Below are 22,685 nucleotides of genomic sequence, written 5' to 3'. Positions count from 1 at the left end.
GTATTGATTTTTTGTTTTATCTTGGAGGAAGATTCGATAGTACTGAAATGGTATTTTGACAAAATGTTTAAGTTCATCTTACCAATGAATGAATAAAATTGATCCCGTCAAGTGTATGTCTCGTCGTTTCGACAAGTTTATTTTAAGATTTGTCGATCTGTTTACCATTTGAAGGTAGGTAACTCGTGTTTGTTACATTTACCCAAGTACGGTTTGTTAATCAAATAAATGGTGGGAGATAAATTCATCCCAAATATAAAGAATGACGGTAAGATGTAAAAGTACAAAATCATCATTAAATTTATTTCTTTATGATGTTGTTTTATCTGAATACACATTCCCCAAAAGGTATCTACATTTTTATCTGCCTTCTTTAGATCACATGTATTCGCCGATATTGTTTTATATAAAACGACTCGTAAGTGACCCCATATCATTGTTAATGTTTCACAATTTCATATGCTGATTCTATGTTGTCACGGTTTTGTTATTAATTGGCAGGTAATTAAAACTGTAATATAATATGAAAGGCAATAACATGTTATTGCGAGACATGCGTTCGGTCTACCTTTTCCAGTGATATTTTCTTCTATATTCCTATAATTTAATGTTCAGTATTCTGTGCTCCGTGTTTATTTTTTTTTTCATGGTCTGAAGAGATCAGGGTATCATAGTAGACATCTTCGCGTTTAAGAACAAAAGTATTTATCAAATCCAATCCAATTGGTACATTTAGTGTCCTCGGCGTGTGTTGATGTTAGGATAGTACTAAGAGCTTTCCTTGATATCTAGCTGTCTTATCAGCCTTTAGTTAAAACCCTGTATATTGATCACTACTCCGTTCGACATCAGTATCAGCTCTGTACACTGCAGATGTTTTTTTATAGACAATATCACATTTAGCAAACAAAACTTTTTTCTACTTTTACTACCCTTAGTGAATACAACAAACGTCATTCACCATACAAGAGCTGATACGTTACCATAATGTCGTCAGTGTATTAGTTGAATAGCAAGTATTAACTAAATCGTGACAAAACCATAGCAAAAATAACACGAAAAAATATCTAGTCGTCAAATAAGGATATTATTCACTGAGGTTAGCGATACAGTGAAAGTGTGCTAAAATGTGGGATCCGTGTGAATATAGAATACCAATCTGGTTCATAACTATTCTCTTAATTTACCATCACATTTATGGAAAAGAGGGGCATGATAATCAAATAAAATTGACAATTTATTGTTTTCTTTATAAAGATACAGTTCTATCAATCCAATGAATTTTCTTGGAGGAATACATCTGTATTATCCTGTATCCATGGCAACCACTAGTACAAGAGGAGACTTTGAGAATTACATTGCAAGGTTAAAGGGAATGCCTGGCCTGGTAAGTACCAGTTATTTATAATTAGTGAGTCAGAAGAGTCTTGTAGCAATAGAAACAGGATTTTAATTATATTTGTTAGTTTCAAGGCATAATTTATATTAAAAGACTTTAAGCATGACAGAAAGTAAGCTACACGAGTTTTTTATGGCCTCAACACACTTTTAAAACTTTGATTTAAAAAATCGTTAACCTGTCACTGCCTAGAAATACACTAAAATTCATATAATATATATTGTCAAAATCGTTTCTTCCACTAAATGAGTATTAAATTTCAGGACAGCAATCTTAAATAGCAATATAACGCATTGGGTTCCCCTTAAAATACAATATTATGCTATATACGGGCTATTTATATCACGGAATACAGTAAACAAGACACTTGGATTCCCGCAACGTGTGGATTTCGTTTCGACTTTCGTTTCACGCACAGGGCAAGTGGAAACACTTAAAATTTTTGGAAAGGCGAATAACTTAACAAACTAGCAGAAACAACACGAATACTGAGATAAAGCGGCATTCTAATTTTTGTATTGTGATATCATTGTGACAGGTGGAAATCGCGATTTAGCGGTATACCTGTTTATCGTGGCACCCCTGTATACGGCAATCACAAGGGGAGGGGGTTGGGGGAGGGGGTTGGGGGATGGAGGGGCAGTACTTACTAAAGACATGAACGGAGTAGAAACGACTTGAACTGGCATGCAAAAATAATGTTGCAACATATTCTGCTTTATCCACATCGGCGACCACCATAAGGGAGGTACTAAAGACAGGAACGAAGTTGACCTGAACTGGCAGGTTAAATAACGTTGTGTTATGTACTTCTAAGTTTAAGGTTAATGAATGGTTCACATGCTTATTACTAAAATAGTATAGTATAGAAAATGAAAATACTGTTTATATCTATTCAGAATTGAGTTCTGGTCGGAAATAGAATGCCTGAATGCAAGAATTTAAAGTTCATGTATGTTTCATCTCAACGTTTACATAGGTTTTTGCTAAAGTATCAACCAAGTATATGCTATACACTTACAGTGATAAAAATGTAAAATAAATCAGGCCCACCACTTGTAATTATTCCTTGTTATTTCGGAACATTTTCTTCGGATTGGTATTGTCTGTGGAATAGAAGTTCTTATAACGCAACCAGTAGAAGATTAGAATGTAATGTTTCGATGACTACACGGTAACCTTCATTAGATAAATGTATTTGTTTAATGAAAGTGACCGTGTTGCCATCGAATCGTCACACTAATCTTCTACTGATTGTAATATAAGAACTTCTAGTCTACATGTCACATAGGAAAGGGATTAATTAGTTTAAACGACTTCATGTTCACCCACGTATACTTTCATGTCATTAGCTCGTCTTGATTTCATGGCTTGTTTTTTGTGTATATTTTTGACGAGATCAATTGCAGGTACATCGGTATAAGGATAACGTACATATTACAGAACTGTATGTGTCCATGATATCATTTACATTTCTTTTTTAAAGTTTATTTCCGTCAATGAATGTTACGTAAATATAAAGTGTAACTTTAATCACTTGTTGGAAAAACTCGCTTAATTTCATGTCATTAGTAGTGTTTGAAAAATAACTAGTTCGAGTGAGAGAAATATCACATACACCAACCACTCGTTGTTTAATGTCTGTTGCATTATACCTTTGTTGTGTTACAGATCCAGGATGTTATGGAATCCTTTGATAAAGCGATTGAACTCAACAGAACTCTTCACCGATATTCTATAGTATGTTTTCGTCAGTGTTAAGTATTTAAACATAATCAATTCAATTGACTACTAACTTTTCTTGTAAATAGATCAATTACTTTTTCTCGATGTTTTCATGTCATACCCTTACAGATGTCTATCACTTTCTTATTTTTTGCAATTGAAATTAAAATAGGGATTGGCTGTTCGGCAGTAGATACACAAGGTTGGGTAATGCACTTGAAAGGAAGACATAATGTGATTCTATAGATATAGATGTACTTATATCGTGTTTTGTTTTGCATGTAATTGTATATATAAGTGTCACCGAGATCGGTTTAGACGTAGGTACCAGATTAGCAGAATTTCCATTTAAAAAATCTGAAAATAAATAGCATATATTGCAAAAAATTACTTTATGAGGAAAATTCAAAGGTAGGTTAAGATTTTTCATTTGTAAGTGCACAGTGTTTGTGTCAACTCGCACGTATACAGCAGTTTCGAGATCCCGAAAGTTAACATATGCACTACTGAAGAGACTCATTGCTGACGTAACCTAGATGTTTCTAGATTACCACTGTTACTAAAGGGGTACACCATAGCGTTAAGGACACCGAAACAATACATGTATATGCATATATTGCTTGGTCATCTTTGCTTTCCCCAACACCTATGATTTCTGAGTTTTCATTTTTTTATATATATATTTCTGGTAACTGGTACATTTAGAATGGATTTTGATATTCTGTTTACATTATATTTGCACTTTGAAAGCGTTTATTTTGTGTGTCATCGTTTGGTTATTTACAAAATATGTCAAAATGATCTGTTAAACCTTTAAGTCAATCTTAAGTAGTATTCGTCATTAAAAATGTCATTAATGTTATACATCGGTCTTAAGTTGTAACTAACCAAAACAAAGCCTTAAACCTGACAGGAGAAGATGTGTTAATAGCAAGCGGTAATGCATACAGAATACAAACATTGATGTGTTTCATTGAGTCATATCGATCACATAAATTCTGTTTATTGTCACAGGTGCCACTACAATGACCGTGTTAATCTGATTATTTGAATCAATCTATAAATAAATAACAAAATAAAATAAATAAATAAATAAAAACCTAAAAACTACAAGCACTGTTTACAATTTATTTCTGCATATATGAATATATTTAAACGTCTTAATATACTATGCAGATTGACCTGTAAATAGTCGACCTGTACACATGTATCCGTGCAATAAAAAGAAAGCGATTGCTTTATATAGAGCACAGCCCATTGTTAGATTGTTAGGGTACACGTTGTAATCACAGAATATTTGTTTGGTTGTAAACAAGTCTAGCAGTAGAGGAACTATTGACAATCCAGCTTAATATACTTGTAGTCAGGAAAAAATCAAATAAACATTGACACCTATATATAGCTACCTGCTTTCAATTGTAGGAGCAAGTTCCGGATCAAATCGCGCAGCTTCTGGTCAATGTCACAGAGGATTCATACTTCTATTGGCCTTTCAAAGAAAAACTCAATGCCACCGAGTACATTTCGGATGCAGATAAGTATGTTTTGCTAGGTATTCCTTACTTAATGAAATAAAAAACAAAACTGGCTGAAAATAATAATAAAATCAATTGATAACAAATTGGATATCTTTTGTGTAGTCTTTGGGATAACTATTGGTGGATGTAAGGGATGGTAAACAGTGCTGGTGGGTGTAAGGGATGGTAAACACTGTTGGTGGGTGTAACAGGTGGTAAACACTGCTGGTGGGTGTAAGGGATGGTAAACACTGCTGGTGGGTGTAACAGGTGGTAAACACTGCTGGTGGGTGTAACAGGTGGAAAACACTGCTGGTGGGTGTAAGGGATGGTAAACACTGCTGGTGGGTGTAACAGGTGGTAAACACTGCTGGTGGGTGTAAGGGATGGTAAACACTGCTGGTGGGTGTAAGGGATGGTAAACACTGCTGGTGGGTGTAACAGGTGGTAAACACTGCAGGTGGGTGTAACAAATGGTAAACACTGTTGGTGATTGTAAGGGATGGTAAACACTGCTGGTGGGTGTAAGGGATTGTTAACACTGTAGGTGGGTGTAACAGGTGGTAAACACTGCAGGTGGGTGTAAGGGATTGTTAACACTGTAGGTGGGTGTAACAGGTGGTAAACACTGCAGGTGGGTGTAACAGATGGTAAACACTGCTGGTGGTTGTAAGGGATGGTAAACACTGCTGGTGGGTGTAAGGGATGGTAAACACTGCAGGTGGGTGTAACAGGTGGTAAACACTGCTGGTGGGTGTAACAGGTGATAAACACTGCTGGTCGGTGTAATAGGTGGTAAACACTGCAGGTGGGGGTAATAGGTGGTAAACACTGCAGGTGGGTGTAACAAGTGGTAAGAAAAAAAACACTTCAACACATGTAATTGACTTCCTTCTGAAATTATCAGAGAATTAATTAAAACAGATTTATTGAAATAGGTGATTAGTTGCCCCTTCATCTAGATTTTTTACATTATTATTGATTTCTTGGATTTCCACAATCGTCTTTTAAGCTTCAAAATCAGTCTTTTAACATCACTGTCCAGTCAAAGAAGGAAGACACACCTGTATGTTACAATCTTATGCGTCTATTTGACCTATTTGTCTCAAATTATTGTGTAAAATGTGCTATTTACATGTGTGTCTTTTGTACAATATTATACAACAATCGACAGTATCAGTGTAATAATTGCTTATATTTCGTGGAACTTCGTCTACACACGATGCATTAAAACGTCAAGAAATCATCGATAAATCCTGGTGTATAGTCAAAACCGCTATTCTCATTTTAAAAAATCGAGGGATAAAGGAAAAGATACAATTTTGAAAAGAAAATAGAATAAGACAGACTTAAATGAAAAAAGAAATAAAATTAAAAAAAAAAAAGTTAATAACATCATACAGTAGTTTTGTCCTTATTGCGCTCAACAATCACCGCGGTCCAGAATTGGTAGAAAGAAACGTTAATATCTAGATAGGTAAATGTGTTAGTCAATGAATAAATATAATGATTTTCAATATGGGTTTATTTAAAAAAATCAAATACATGTGTTTATTTTGTACAAGCTTATAAAAAAGATAAACAACGCAGTCGATTCATTATGTTCTATTTGTATTCAAGGTTGGACTTACAAGCGAGAGCGGCTTCTGCTGTCCAGGCAGTTAATCAGTCATATGCAAACTTAAAGGATTATATACAAAATGTAGGTTGTCTACATTGTGTTGTGAGTTTTCAGTGAAATAAAGTTATTGAACGCTGGGTAGTTCGTTCCTGTAATCGTAACAAAATTGTTAAATTTAAACAATATGTTATTTTATTTCTGTAGTGAAATGTGCACTGCAATATTATACATGCAATTATCAAATTTATTTTATACGATATTAAAATATATAGTTGTCAGCAATTTTGTATCCTATATAGTATATCCTAAATGAAGTATTGAAACGTATTTATATTACGATAATTTCCCGAGTATGTTCAAACAATGTAGCTGTATGTTGTTTATGTAATATATACCCGTTATAATTATCTTTAAGATCATATTATCTGTGACTATAGCCTGTGATGAATATTTATGTAACGTTTGTTATAATGATTGTTCAATTTATGTTCTATTATGTAGTATATGTCTATGCATTAATTGGTAGGTCTACCTGTTACACACCAGACCTTATACTGGCGTTAACTCTCTGGAGAACGGTGAAGAATACTACAGGGCATGTCTTAAGTGGCATCTGTCGACAGACATGTCGCCGGATGAGGTCCACAATATAGGTTTGCAGGAGGTTGAAAGAATTTACCAAAACATGTTAAAAGTAAGCTCATATTTTATGTTATTTTCCTTAATTCAGCGTGCTCAGAATATCCTCTATCCAAATAAAAAACACAAACATAAAACAGGAAAATACCAACATGTCAACACAATTATAATCCAAACTCAAATTAAATAAAAAAAATACAAACAGGAAAATACCAACATGTCAACACAATTATAATTCAAACTCAAATTAAATAAAAAAATAAAAACAAGAAAATACCAATATGTCAACACAATTATAATCCAAACTCAAATTAGATAAAAAAAATAAAAACAGGAAAATACTAACATGTCAACACAATTATAATCTAAACTCAAATTAGATAAAAAAATAAAAACAGGAAAATACCAACATGTCAACACAATTATAATCCAAACTCAAATTAAATGAAAAAATAAAAACAGGAAAATACCAACATGTCAACACAATTATAATCCAAACTCAAATTAAATAAAAAAATAAAAACAGGAAAATACCAACATGTCAACACAATTATAATCCAAACTCAAATTAAATAAAAAAATAAAAACAGGAAAATACCAACATGTCAACACAATTATAATCCAAACTCAAATTAAATAAAAAAATAAAAACAGGAAAATACCAACATGTCAACACAATTATAATCCAAACTCAAATTAAATAAAAAAAAGTAAAAACAGGAAAATACCAACATGTCAACACAATTATAATCCAAACTCAAATTAAATAAAAAAATAAAAACAGGAAAATACCAACATGTCAACACAATTATAATCCAAACTCAAATTAAATAAAAAAATAAAAACAGGAAAATGCCAACATGTCAACACAATTATAATCCAAACTCAAATTAAATAAAAAAATAAAAACAGGAAAATACCAACATGTCAACACAATTATAATCCAAACTCAAATTAAATAAAAAAATAAAAACAGGAAAATACCAACATGTCAACACAATTATAATCCAAACTCAAATTAAATAAAAAAATACAAACAGGAAAATACCAACATGTCAACACAATTATAATCCAAACTCAAATTAATTAAAAAAATAAAAACAGGAAAATACCAACATGTCAACACAATTATAATCTAAACTCAAATTAGATAAAAAAATAAAAACAGGAAAATACCAACATGTCAACACAATTATAATCCAAACTCAAATTAAATAAAAAAATAAAAACAGGAAAATACCAACATGTCAACACAATTATAATCCAAACTCAAATTAAATAAAAAAAATAAAAACAGGAAAATACCAACATGTCAACACAATTATAATCCCCAACAAAGATTTTTAAAAAAGCCAAGTGCAAAACACGAACAAAAGATTTGCATAAGGACTACTAAAAAAGTGCAAGAATAAGACCAGGTGTTCCAGAAGAGTAAGCATTTTCTGCTATATGGACGATACTAGCTGTGTAAATATCTGTTAATACAAGTAGGTAATATCGCGTTCACAAATGAGAACAAGGCATATAGCAAAAGGAACAAAAACTAATGAGCAATAACCACATCAAGCTTTATATCGCACGAAGAAATAGAAAATGTCTCAATGAGGTCACCATGGCGACCGTAAAACTTCACCATAATCCTTTAATACGAGTTTGTCCGTCAGTTGACGACTTCTTGCACGCAAATAGTGAGAATGTGAAAATGTGTTTGCATATCGAACAAGTGAGAATGTAAACACCATAGATTGGTGATGCAGGAGTGTTGGTATCCAGAAAAGGAAACTTCACAATAGGGAAAGTGGAATCATCACACTTATCATACAACTTAGTAGAAAGCTGCCCATGCTTGGTTCGTTGTGGGAAAATATCGACATAAACAGCTAATCATGATGCAGCAATGTCTGGTGCGTTCTTGATTTCCACTCCTGGGGGTATTTGCGATGAACGTGGTCAATTAATTTCTTTTCACTTAAAGACAAGACGTAATAATCATGTCTGAAAGTGGAATAAAAAGACTTTGCAAGGTCTTTGTGACCTATTGTGAGAAGCTCGTACATAAATTCAGCAACGTATGACAACAAAAACAATTTGCCGAACAGAGGGACACAGTTAGTTCCCATAGGCATGCAAATAACCTATTGAAAGATCTTATCACCAAACATGACGAAGATGTTGAACATTTAATATCAAAACAGACACCTACCAAACAGATTTATAGCTGATTTATCATGGCGTTTGCTGATGATTACTTTACTTCTACAAACTAATCAGGATTAACTTTGATAAACTGTAGTTTAAAACTATTATATATAACGTATATTGTGGCCTCTCTATTGAAATATCTCCTTACTTGATCTGTTAGATACTACACGTATATGAACACAATCTGGAAACATTGTTGATCAATATGGATATATCACTGTGAATGCTGACGAACCATCCAATCTCATTCAATATTGGCGTATGTGAGATGAAGGGTTCTATTTCAAACTTACGCACAAAAGCAAACGGGATCAATTATCCGGCGATGTTATATTCCATACATAAATGGTTTTACGTCACTAATAGTAATAAAGTTCCATGTTACACAGTTGCCTTTGTCTATATCATTATGATTGCATCGTATTTACGATTTCTTTATGCTAACATGCGTATCAACTCTGTCTTTCAAATTATTTTTTTTTTATTTTATACTGTTTTGCTGCAGGTAATGAAGAAACAACAATTCGAAGGGACCGTTAAGGAGTACTTTGCATCTTTGAATAATGATTCCCGTTTTGTATATGATGACGCGGTAAATATTTTATACATGGTCAACAAAGTAAGCAATGGAACTTTTCATACATCAGGAATAGAATAATGATCGGATGTACTCTTTAAATGAAAATTTACACAAAAGTATAAATAGTTGACAAAAAGCTGGTACAGGTATATGTATACAATGTATACAGAGGTCCTGTTGAAAATTCATTGTTGACTTTTTGTGACCTTGTATAGCATGTAAGTGGTCAGAAAACACATCTACTGAAATAATTATTAATCACTGTTCCCATCATGTGGAGATATTCTAAAGGTCTAACTCATGTTGTTATCCGATTACTGTTGGGAAATCATATACATAAATTATAGATAAAAGAAAGTGATTGTTAACTATATACTGAAATATCAAATGAAAGAAAGTAAAACTGGTTCCAAATGTATCACAGTGCAAACATTTTCATTGTCTTACAAAACGTCTCCCATCTTACACCATCTTACACCATCTTACAGGATCAAATCATTAAGGAATATGAGAACATAATCCACGACAGAATTGATCCAGTACTTCCGCAATTTTTCAAGGATATTCCAGATATACCTATCGTGTAAGTACACTTTGTCCTTCTGTAACTTAATATCTTCTTGGAAATTCATTCAAGCTGATAGAACCAATAAAAAACATTGAGGGAAATCTACATTGATTATACATAATATTTCAGTTTACATTTTATCGTAACTATGAAGTTTTTAGTTTATGCCTTGTGGAAAAAGGGTATCGATATCATTGGGTATATATGGCGCATGCCTAGTAACTAGTCATCACAAACAGATACACTACATCAACCATTACCTTCTAGGTTATATAACAGTATCACCCACACTTGTTTCTAAGCAAAAAGTAACAAAAATGTCTGTAAATACTATGACATCTCCCAATGTTTTCGGACGGCATTATCACCAGAGTGTAGAGGCATTAGATGAAGTAGCATAACTTGTCACAATTTGTTTTATCAGTTTCGACATGTTCAAATAGTCATGTCTGATAGTGAGAGGTTTTCAGTTAAGTGTAACAGCTTTTTTTTAAGGAATCCAAACACATCTGTATTGCTCACACAGAAATATAACGTTTGAAAAGAATACAACACAGACAATAAAATGATGCAGAATCAGCTTTATCGTTTTGAAATACTTTTCGGAGCTTTGCATGTCCTGCGAAAAATAAAATAATAATAATAATAAAAAGAAGAAAAAAAAAAACAAAAACAAAAACAAAAAACGTGGCCAACCAGTATGGAATTCTTTAATTCCCTTATAGGGTTCGGAAAATGTCGTACGATGGTCCCGGAGGAGGATACGGCTCTGCGACGGAGGAATATCCCGGGGTCTTTTATGTCAACCTATTTCGACCAAGGGAAAAGTAAGACATGTTTTCAGTGCATACAATACATTATTGGTATATACATTATCACGATTAAGTAGAAAACTGTTTGATATTCCATAAAAAAAACTACTTCCATTAAACAATCTTCCTGGTATCTAATTTTTCAAAACATCTTTTCCCAATAATCATTTTTTAGTCCAGTGTACGAGTTCATGAGCCTGGCCTTACACGAGGCAAGCCCTGGGCACCATCTACAGGTAAGTCACTAATGATAGATAACTTTTAGCTTTGTTACTGTATCGTTACATAGAATAAAATGTTTTTACAATACGTGTATTTTTCGGAGTTGACAAAAACATCACAATGTTACAATTTTAATGAACATAAAAAATGTGTTTTAATTCGAGTTTTTATATTGTGGATTCTTGTGGTCGCGCGCGTTAGAGATTATACTGACTGTGGAAAGGGGCAGGAGAGAAGTGATTTGCTGAAATGTGATTACCTTTTTTTCTTTGGCGCCATGTAGACACTATATGCACAGAGAGGCGTTTTATATAACACTCCGTAATATTGAATTTCATGTATATGTATATAAGTAAAGAAATTTTCCTGTGATCAATTTGTTTCAACACTGCCAAGGATGATGTCTCTGTAATATTTTGTGCTGTCAAACTATCTAAATGAATTGAGATACATATTTTTCTTTCGACCAGTTTGTTGCCAAACGGTCTATAGGAGTTTAGAAAATTTACCTGTGATAAGTTTATTTTCACACTGCCTAGTATGCCTGGGAGGTTCTCCTGTGATCTTTGTTGTAGTCAAACTACAGAAAGTTAATTTCCTATGAGTTTAGAAAACATGTGATCAGTTTATTTTCATTTACAGCATATATATGGCTTACAAGCTAACTTGCCTGAATTCCGACGACAACCTGAACTTTCCTTTTATGAAGTTCCATTCTATTTTCCCTTCTATACTGCCTATGTTGAGGTAAGTACAGATGTAATGGTACGTGTTTATTTAATTACAACAGCTCAGGGACGTGATTTATTATTTCCTTATGATCAGATAAAGGAGTAAATGGAATATCAGGCACAATGAATGCTTTAGTTGTATCTTTATATTTATGGTTTTTACAAATGTTCATTGCACAATGTTAAGCGTATACAATTGTTCAGTGCACACAAATGTTCAGTGTACAATAATGCTCACAAATTGCCAGTGTACACAAATTTTCAGTGTCTACAAATGTTCAGTATCTACAAATGTTCAGTTTACACAGATGTTTAGTGTACACAATTGTTCAGTGTACACAAAAAATCTGCGTATACTACAGTTTAGTCAAAAGTTAAAAGTAAAATATTACAATTCATATTTGTTCATCGATGTGTATGTATGTCATGTATTGGCTGGATGTCTACGTACATTTACCTTTTAGATTAGATCACCTTGTTATGATAAAGATTAAACCTTGGATGTCAGATCCGGATTACCTGTCTAACAAATGGCAAAAATGTATTTGAAAAGTCTGTTATATGACGATGGTCCGTTCAAAGGATGATTCAAAAGACAATAATTCAAAATCATTTTTTATGTTTTACACTCAGTTTGAAGTAAATTAGAAATTAACTCCTCAATGATGACGATGTAAATGACTACTTCCTAAAATGAATGCTATTATTTCATAATATTTCGCCAAGAAAATAATGTTTCGTTAAAACAAAACAAAAAAGTGTGAAGCTAAAACTTTTTATAATTAATAATTTAATATTATTGCAATTATTAGAGGTGCCTCCCTTATAACATGTCATAAAGATAAGCCAACTGCCAATTCCTATTCTATATATCATTTATTTGTCGTTAAAATCAACCTTGCTGTAGATTTAAAGAGGTTAGTTTTGAATAAAATTCAACCAGCTTTACAACAGAATTAAAACATTTTCATTTGGCATCAATATGCACGCGTGCGCAGGTAATAAATTTCTGGCTGTAGACCTATATTGGGCTAAATGCGAACACTTACTTTGTTATCAAAAACAGGTACAAAATCATATTATCAACAAAATCTGATTATCGGTTTACAAGACTATTTTATCTTACAACTAACTCTGATAAACCGATAATCAGAAACAGGTTTGACTAATATCAAAAGCAGATATTTGAAGTAAGACAGTCAACATCCCCGTCTGATCCTAACGATTGTCATATGAATGAGAAAGGTCATTTATCTTTAAACTTAAATATGTCATTTTTGAAGTGTTACTTTTAAGGTGTCTTTGCAAGTGGGAATGAATCGATCTTATGTTTGTCTGGCTCTATTTTGCCTTTGAACTTCTGTCGTCTTGAAATTCCTATCTTTCCACACGTGCAGAAAAGATGTCTTATTCATTAATTGGTTTATCAAAATTATTTTTCGTCCTTTTTAAAGTATAATTTGGTAAATTTCGCCTCTGGTTTTGATAATCCTTATCCTTAATATCTTTTTTTCCTATGTAGTCATAGGTTTTTGTTAATTGGTTTGTTACCTTCACCTATATCTACCTTTGCTGATATAGGGATGGGCGTTGTATGCAGAGTACCTTGGAGAGGAGATGGGTCTCTATAAAGATGACTACGAGTTGTAAGTTACATATATCTATATAAAACTGTTAACGAAGCAGATTAACGCAGAGAAAATGACAAAAATAATGGTGATAAAATCAGGTGTTCAATGTTAAATTTCAATGTATGTGGAGTGGATTCACCGAGATCAGACATGATCGATATTTTATATGATCCTCGCTACGCTGGATGTGTACTTCCCGCTGTGTCGGATCCTATTTTGAGAATGATGTTTTACTTTTATTTGACTTACAAGTAGAAACTAAAAACGCCTATCATTCCGGAACACTTGGTATGACTATTCTATGAGGTATTTACATATCTTGATATTTTGTTCTCTTTGAAATATGTTTTTGTTTACGCGTTGGCAGGTTGTTGTTTTCAAATCTATTTTCAATCACATTAATCTCATGTTCAGTTGTAATATGAGTGTAAGAAAAGACATTTTCCTTGACAGAATGGGACGATACAGTGCTGAAATGCTGCGAGCCTGTCGTTTAGTGGTTGATACTGGTCTTCATTACTTTAAGTAAGTTCTAGTAACACGATTAGGCGATTGTCACTGCCCGTGTCCGAAGTGTATTGTCTAAACTAAGTTTAGATACATAAATCTATATGTTAATGTTCAGAGATGATTTGATATTGTACAAAAGACAAATAGGTAAATAACACATTTGATTCTACTTCAGAGTTATATATAGTAGAATCAAATGAAGAGTTAAACAGCGTTATATAGATTTTCCACCATTCGAGGACTCGAAAGTGATGCTAAGGACTTAACTTTGAAGCCTAGGAGATGAGGAAAATCCTTAGTAATGTTAAAATGTAGATGTGGAGGTCAGCAGAAACGATATATCGTAGAAGGAAGCAGCTGAAGTATTAAAGAAAATAAATTCAGCTGTATTACTACATGTATGAGTTTCCTTCAAATACACTAGACACTAGAATTCATTTTATAACTGAGGACTTATTAAGTTGTTTTTAAGTCACTACACAACGACATAACGAACTAAGGTTCAAAGTTAGACTTTCCTTAACAAAACATCTATATATTACCAGATTGGCTAACAAATATCCAAATGTTTAAGAATATACGCACTTTTTATTCTGTGTTTTTTAAGTCTTACACCTGAAGTTGCCTTTCAATTAAGCTGTATTTGTACAAAAGTTTGTTATTGGCGGGTTATTACCTGTATTATTATAAAGAGGACACAATTATTCCGATACCCACTTCATTGACTTTCAACAACGCTACAGGTAAACTGAGATTGAGACTGTAAACAGAACATTCCATCTGTTGAATAAAGCAATTATTTGTAAATGTACTCATATATTCTGTCGTCTCAAGTGAAACCATCTCGTCGGTATACTCCAAATTCCGAAATTAAAAAGAAAGGACAACAGTGACTGAAAACAACAAAGATTGCTACAACCCTAAAGCAAAATTTGCGTACGATTTAAGACTTTAGCCTCATAATACATGTCACTACACTGTGGACAATGAAGGAAGGGAGTTAACTCGTACATATAAAGCCTGATTGTTGGTTTTTTATAAAAAGCAATGTTGTAACTTCTGACGACATTACGATTTTATTATATGTGTTAACTGTTAACTGAAGTACGCTGAACAAAACGCCAGCATACTATATATTTAAATAATAACAAATGACAATAACATATCATGGATATCATTTTATTAATATTAATTGGTTCTCCTTGTAATACATAAAAAGTTTTCCATAGGATGAGTTAACCATTAAGCAAAACACTTAACTGCAGAGACAGATCACGTGGGATGTCACCTTCATTCTCGTTTCTTCATATGGCATATAAATACTTTCAAACGCCGCACACTTTTGATTCTCAACATGGAAAAAAGACCAAAGTCAATAAACAATGATTAGGTCAGAAGAAAGCGAAAGCGTAAGGAAATTTTAAGAAGTCTCATTAAGCCTCACGAGACAAAAACGGAATAGAGTTTTCCAACATGGCGGCAACTTTTTATGATTTACCGTCTCCACTAAAATCTGATAAATAAATGACACTTGAGGAAAAATATTGTTTAGATCACATAACCAAATCAAGAGACCCGGTTTATATTGCAAACCAATATCTAATTCACCTTTTAAGAGATTAATAACGAACTTGTTTACAGATTTGATACTCCACCGAGGTACGAGAAGGCCAGTTATATAAAACAGTACTAATAGTTGGTTGGTTAGAGGTATTCAGCCATGACTCTTCCAGCAGAAATACAAAATATAAATGGGGATACCATTTTGTGAGAGAACTGACTACGATGGAGGACACATTATTTCAAATTTACCACTTGTCTTATGCTGAGATTTGCAATAGAAAATTCACCACAGAATGTTAATATGCGAAATAATTGGATATCAGACACAGCTTGCTTTAGTCCTCCCCAGAGCATAATAATACAGTAGAATTGTCTAATAAACATATCAACATAAAAAGCAACTACTACTCAATTGTATTTACTACTTTAAACACATGCTGCATGCTGAAAATAAGTTTTATTTGATAAACATTTAACTGAGCAAATGGAACTATCTGGTGCTTTGTAACTTCACTTTCATCAACAGCTACATTCACTGTATGTATCAGGTATGTGCTTTCAATACGATAATCAAATCATATGAATAGTATCGATCAGTAAAATGCATGAAAAACAGAAAACATCAACTCTTTTGCAGTTGGGAGAAGCAAAGAGCAGTAGACTTTATGTTGAATTACACAGCCTACTCAGTTGAGGCAGTGAACATAGAGGTGAACCGGTATATCACGTGGCCGGGACAGGCCTGCGGTTACAAGATCGGAGAAATTCGCATGAGAGAACTTAGGTCAAAGGCAGAAGCTGAACTGGGTATGTATATTTCTTATCTTTAAAACAATTTATTTTCAAGTAACACAATTTCGTCTTTGCCCTGAAAATTTTACTGGACTTAAAGCATAATGTTTCCGAAAAATCATACATGTATAACTATTTGGTATACGTAGCACCTTGGTCAGTGCTTAGGTACTAATCAAATACAAAAGTCATAATAATGAATTAAAGTATTTTCGTCATCTATTCTGGACATATTTTATTGCAAAGCACTCGCATTACCTTATATGACACAATATTTTATATATCAAGGAATTGAAATTTTGATATCAAATCATTTCTTATTTCAATGTCTTCCCTCTTAACATTTGGTTTCTACTGCGTACTGCATATTTTTCTAAACGCCTTTTAATAATCAATCGTCATGAACTTTATCCTGTAGTACGCTGACTGGAGTATACTATCGCATATATCTGGTAATGATGACTTCACACTTGTGAAGACTTTTGATGTCACCTTCAGACATATAATGACGTCTTGTCTTTAAATAACAAGAAATGTATTGACTACTTCCATCGTATATATCCACTAGAACTGGAAATCAAAGATACCACAGACTCTTCTACATCGGCTACTTCTCGCAATCTTTTCCTACAACGAAACCAACATGGGCAGCTTTCCATCAAATTGTATGATAAACATGATGGTTTCAATTTCCCTATAGTGAATTTTCCATTTCTGGATAGCAATATCCCTGCATCTCCACCCTATGATGTTTACATGTCACAGTTGCTCAAATAGTCAAAGGCCTGTTCCCATTGTCACGATTTTCATGCAATAAGTCGTCAACTGACGGATTAACTCGTAGCGCAAGGGTTCAACAGATTCAGGTTGATAAAAATTATGAGGATATTTTATGGTCGCCATAGTGATCTATGATCATAGTGATAAGAAAAATTCAGAAAAAGTACTTAGACACGTGGGACTATATATCAATAGTACTGTATAACACCCTCCGCTTCCCTGTCATACAAAAAATTGTGTGGTAGCAGATAATTTCTTTCATCCAACATCACAATGCTATGTTCTAATCATTTCTCTATCTTTATTTGAAGAGATGAGCTATTTTGTTACCACTTGTATTTCTGGATTTATCTGATTGTAGGTTCTTTCTTTGACCTTCGTGACTTCCATTCTGTGATTCTCGTTAATGGTCCTATGCCGCTAAGCGTACTGGAAACAACAGTCAATGACTGGATTATGACGACGAAGAAAAATGTACCAACAACATCAGCTGCTACCGTTGTTCAACTCAGTGAAATCATCCATATTATTTGTTTACTGAGCTGTGTTGTATTACGATGTGCATTTGCTTAACATTAGAAATGCAATCAATCAGATTAACATCTAAAGAACCAATTTGTTGTTTTCCAATCTCCTATTTAAAACATTCGTATTTGAAATTTATACATTTATTAAGTAGACCATGAATTGTAAGTTGTTAAAATCCAAGCTGTTAACAAATTGTGGGGAAAAATGAGATATAATCTGAACAAGGTAAGTAAGGACTGACATTTCTTATACAAGAAATATTTGTAATATAGCACACGTAATGTACAAGTATCACGATAATCGTTTATGTTTTTAAAGACAACCATTATACCAGGGTGTATCAGGATAAGCAGGATTTAAATAATTGTAAAATGTTTCTACGTACTTATAAGCTAACCAGAACTTACACAATGGTCATCGTTCAGAACATACCTAGAATGAGGTAGTGGGTAGCAGTTTTCTCTGTATAGTGATGCAATGAATATCTTTACATTGATCTGTTAATCACAAACACTTTAAGTTCCTTCGGCTCCTCGAAATTAAATAGCTACCTTGTTTTAATGTTCTCCTTGTGATAGTTATTCCAACCAAATTAATGTGACTATAATTAAATTCTATTCAATGCTACTATTCCACAATGCATACCTTATAAGCGAAACTGATTTAGTTCAATACAATGCGTTGACATTTGGAAGTAACACTAAGTGGTCGAATTGATGTTACTTACTTGTCAGATACATATAGTTTGGTTGTTTGTAGTCAACCATTTTTTTCTGTAGCAGATTGAAAAGAACATAAAATAGATCATGCAAATGGCAAAAGAAGTCCTTTCTTTGGAATGCGATGGTATTTCAATTTTTTCTTGCTAAAATCTATACGAATGTTTTCTTAGGTGTAGTTATGTTAAACAAAAAAAATCTACGATGAATATTAGAATATCTGGTACGGATAAATATCTTTATTTGATAGGAAGCATTTTAGGTTGTCAGTAGAATTGTTTACCTTTTTTTGCATTTGTTTTTGAATTACTATAAATTCACTAATGGCGGCCTTACAACCGGAAGAAATCGCATTTTTTTAGACCTTGTTTCATCATTTTGTGATTGTCCGAAATGATTAAGACCACACTTTTCGTTAATTTGTCTTCTGGAAATATTCCTTACAGTTGTTCCAGATATGAAGTAGTTATGGCATCATTGCAAAATTTTGTTTAATTAGACGTGTGAGTAATAAATCATAATAAGACATTAGAAAGCAATTAAACTATGATTTCGTGTGATGTTCAAGACATGTGGTGGGTTTCTCTTTAAGAACGATGTTAGCAACGTTTGTGACCACAACTGGCTGGGACCTAAGCCGTTAAACGTTTACGCCGGCGAACAGAGGCTGGTTTTTGTCGAATGGTATTAGCCAAGATGGCGTTCTTCACATCGTTCATTGCCTGGAAAGCATCTCTGGAAGCTGGAAGGCGTATTTGGTTGACGCCGTACTGGCTGTGCTCTATTGGGTTCAGAAAGGAAAATTTTGCAGGCACATTCGAAACATGGACATTGTTCTTACTAGTTATCTAAATAGTATGGGATGTCACATCATCACGATGCAAAATTGACCTCCCTGAAGCCGTAATTTCGCCCAGAAACTGCATTGCATTTGAAGTACCGTTAACAATGACTTATCTGATTCGATTGTGACTAAAATGCGGGCAACCAATGCAGAGATGTCTTCAAAAGACATTAATTAGTAACTGAAAAATATCTCTATAACAAACCAAAATTAGACATGTAACTTGATATCCTTTCGTTTATTGGTATGTCATTATCGCACTGGTTGGTTTAGCTTATTGATTACTTATTTAATTCGATATTTTAATTGAGAGACAAGATGAATACTTCTTCTCCTTGAATTCCTTTCCTTGGCTCATATTTTGACCTAGTTTTATGGCATTCGACTTTGAATTATGATTATGTTATCATGTTGGTGTTTTCTTTTTTTTGAATACCTGGTCTTATTCTCCTTGAACTTTGTCTCTATACAACTCTTCCTTTTGTTCATATCTGGATAAAAAATTATGTTGTAATTTCACTGAAGATAATATAATTACGCCTCAACCAATTACGTAAACAAAACACAATTGAGTTCAGAACAGGTCAATTTAATTTCGAAATCGTCTTTTTTTATTGTGGTAGAAACCATTTGTTATATGTTATATATAGTTGGTGTATGTGGTTTTTCGTTCAATGGCTTTTGTTACAAAAATAATCGCTTGATGTAAATTTTTTTGTAACTTACGAAAAACAATTACCGAGAGTGAAAGAAATATTGTATAACACCACTAGGTGTATAACCTTTATATATCGATTGAACTTCTAAAGAAATATATTATCTATAGCCTAACGGAACTCCTGAGTTTGGAGTCAATACTAGGTTATTTCATACAGCTATGTGATATTGTCGCCAAGGAATTGCAGCCATTGACATTATATGTTTTAACTCTCAAAACATGACAGTTGAGAATTCGTCGTGTACTGTTATGCATGATATGGCGACATGAGAGAGTTACAAAAGATGGTTCAATACATGGCGTAGTATTGATTGGTGGATGTGGTTTTTATTCCATGTGTCGTGTACATATTGATAATATATTACTTCCTTCATACACACAAAAAAAAAATATATGTTTTGTTTTTTTTCAATTTATTAAAGTAATATTAGATATATTTTTGTACGTTTGTAAAAGTGCTTATGATACATAAAGCAAACTTTCATTTAGTGTTGAGATCTTGTTATTTTAATGGATATTTAAAATAAATTCTATCCAGCAACGACGTCAAATCAAATGAATGTGGAAAAAGGCATTAAGGAATAGCATTTTCGTACTCGTTTACGGTTAGAAACATTACAGATAATATATTTTACTTTTATCATTAATATGTAATTGGGTCAATTTCATGATATTCCATTTTGAATTATTAAAAGCAAACGTCAAGTACATGTGTATATTATTTAGATGAATACAGTTATGGTATGCGGGTAAAGACAAACTTCGAGAGATGAAAATATACTAACAAAGGCTACCAGTTACAGAAAATTTACAGGTGAATAGTACATTTAAATACAAATGTAGAATAAAACAGGTCTAGTAAAAAAATAGTTAAACGATATTCACATTACATGTACTAGACGTTTCCTTGTTTTTAACGTATAACTAACCAGATGTCTTAATTACTACATTTTAAACTTCGTCCTGAGAAGTCTGAGATAACAGGGGCTTTAAATGAGGATTTTGACGAACTTTCCAATTAAATTTGTTATTTTTTAGTTAGACTGATTAAGCCACAAACACATCACACAAATGGTTTAATTTGGTTTCCCTAGCTCCTTCTATATATTTTCGCATTGTTGAACCTTATCTAGTCCACAGGGTCCAGTTAAGGAAAATATTCATATTATAAATTATCATTCATTCAACGGAACATACAGTATTTTAGATGTATATTTGAAGATTAAGTTCAATGCAGTTTGTCGACGGTAGCATTACAAAAAACGGTATAAGTTGGAAATAAAACAAAATAGAAAGATAATAAAATCAATGCTGAAGCTAAGATATGTCCTATATTTGCTGAAGGTGAATTTAAGACGGTGCAAAACGAGAAAATTATTAGAAAAAGAATTGGCAAATATTTCCTCGTGTACAGTATAACATTGAGTGGTTCCTTGCATCAGTTACGAAAAGGGTATGTACGTGTGAACGTATTAAGATATCGACCACGGTAATTGATAGTATCCAGGGGTTTTACTCAAAAAGCTTATCACGTTTAAATGTTTTTATTAATGCGAAAATTAAAGTACACCATATCATCACATGACTGGCTAGACTTTCAGAGATGAAGGCATTTCTTGTAGAATTTCTCTTGCTGATGATTTTACATATACGGTGATGAAATTATCAATGAAAACATTAGAGTTAAACGCGCGTGCTTGTTTTCATGATGTCCATGAATCATGTAATATGAAAGATAAGTTCTGAAAAAAATAGGCAAACTAAATGTTTATGTGCGGAGAAAGTTGTTCGACATCAGCTTTATCATATCTTGTTAATGGATTCAAATGTATTTATCATCAATATCATTAAGATAATGTGTCATAAATCTTTTAACCCATATTACCAAAATTACTAAAATAATCGACAATAGGATTGGACAGCAAAACCTTTAAACTATGAATTTCGTCATTCGCCTCCTAGGTATTAACAGTAAGGACCTTATCATCACTGCCGAGTAGGACGAAACATATGTATATGCAGTTTAATTCATGAGTTGGAGCAGATGTATCTAATTATTCACTTTTATGCCTTTTGTAAATATATGACATAATTATATTGTCCCTTTGTACAGTCAGTCTATCGATTTATAATCATACATAATTATAGACCAGTAGTCCATATGTCATACTTCACTACAATAATTATAACTATATGCCTATATCGTTTATTTGTAATAAGCACAAAAGAAGTTGAAAATTATTGCAATTTTAGCAATTTAAATATAGGTCACTAGCGTTATCGCCAGTTATTAGAATATCTTGTTTCCTTGATGTAACACCATTGCAAATAAATTGATGCCATAACGAAATTTATGAGTTATATTCCCAGCTTCAAGATTCAAATAAAATGGCTGAAACAGCGTAAAACATCGCATGCTATTATGGCAGGGATACTAACTCAACTACGTAACAACAACCTAAACCCAGCGAAGAATGGTTTTAGTATCATTGTCCATCGATCACAGCGCGTACTAGAACAGTGATAGTGATAAAGTTATTTATTGACTGCCTACAGCGGTATGTGTGGTATAAATATATATTAG

The 22,685-nt window shown here is 32.9% G+C and overlaps 1 protein-coding gene across 1 annotated transcript; it reads left to right on the top strand.

Moving 5' to 3' along the window:
- Positions 1-987: 987 nt before the first annotated feature.
- Positions 988-17,865, top strand: LOC132557546 (uncharacterized). The gene is made up of 15 exons (XM_060222041.1): positions 988-992; positions 1,258-1,387; positions 3,071-3,139; positions 4,547-4,662; positions 6,262-6,343; positions 6,789-6,956; positions 9,609-9,695; positions 10,172-10,266; positions 10,977-11,078; positions 11,239-11,299; positions 11,928-12,032; positions 13,598-13,662; positions 14,101-14,172; positions 16,358-16,527; positions 17,654-17,865. Exons 1-15 carry the CDS (start codon positions 988-990, stop codon positions 17,863-17,865), a joined length of 1,539 nt encoding a protein of 512 aa, XP_060078024.1.
- Positions 17,866-22,685: the final 4,820 nt, after the last annotated feature.

This window comes from Ylistrum balloti, unplaced genomic scaffold (genome assembly GCF_031769215.1).
Source record: "Ylistrum balloti isolate Yb309-2 unplaced genomic scaffold, AGI_CSIRO_Ybal_v1 Utg370692, whole genome shotgun sequence".
Lineage (NCBI taxonomy): Eukaryota > Metazoa > Mollusca > Bivalvia > Pectinida > Pectinidae > Ylistrum > Ylistrum balloti.
This window is presented reverse-complemented; position numbering and strand designations above follow the sequence as displayed.

What these genes read in the sequence shown, in the direction of transcription:
- LOC132557546 (XM_060222041.1), top strand. An exon ending in TTTACCAAAACATGTTAAAA is followed by an intron (nt 6,957 to 9,608) that starts GTAAGCTCATAT and finishes GTTTTGCTGCAG; the next exon opens with GTAATGAAGAAACAACAATT. An exon ending in GCCCTGGGCACCATCTACAG is followed by an intron (nt 11,300 to 11,927) that starts GTAAGTCACTAA and finishes TTTCATTTACAG; the next exon opens with CATATATATGGCTTACAAGC.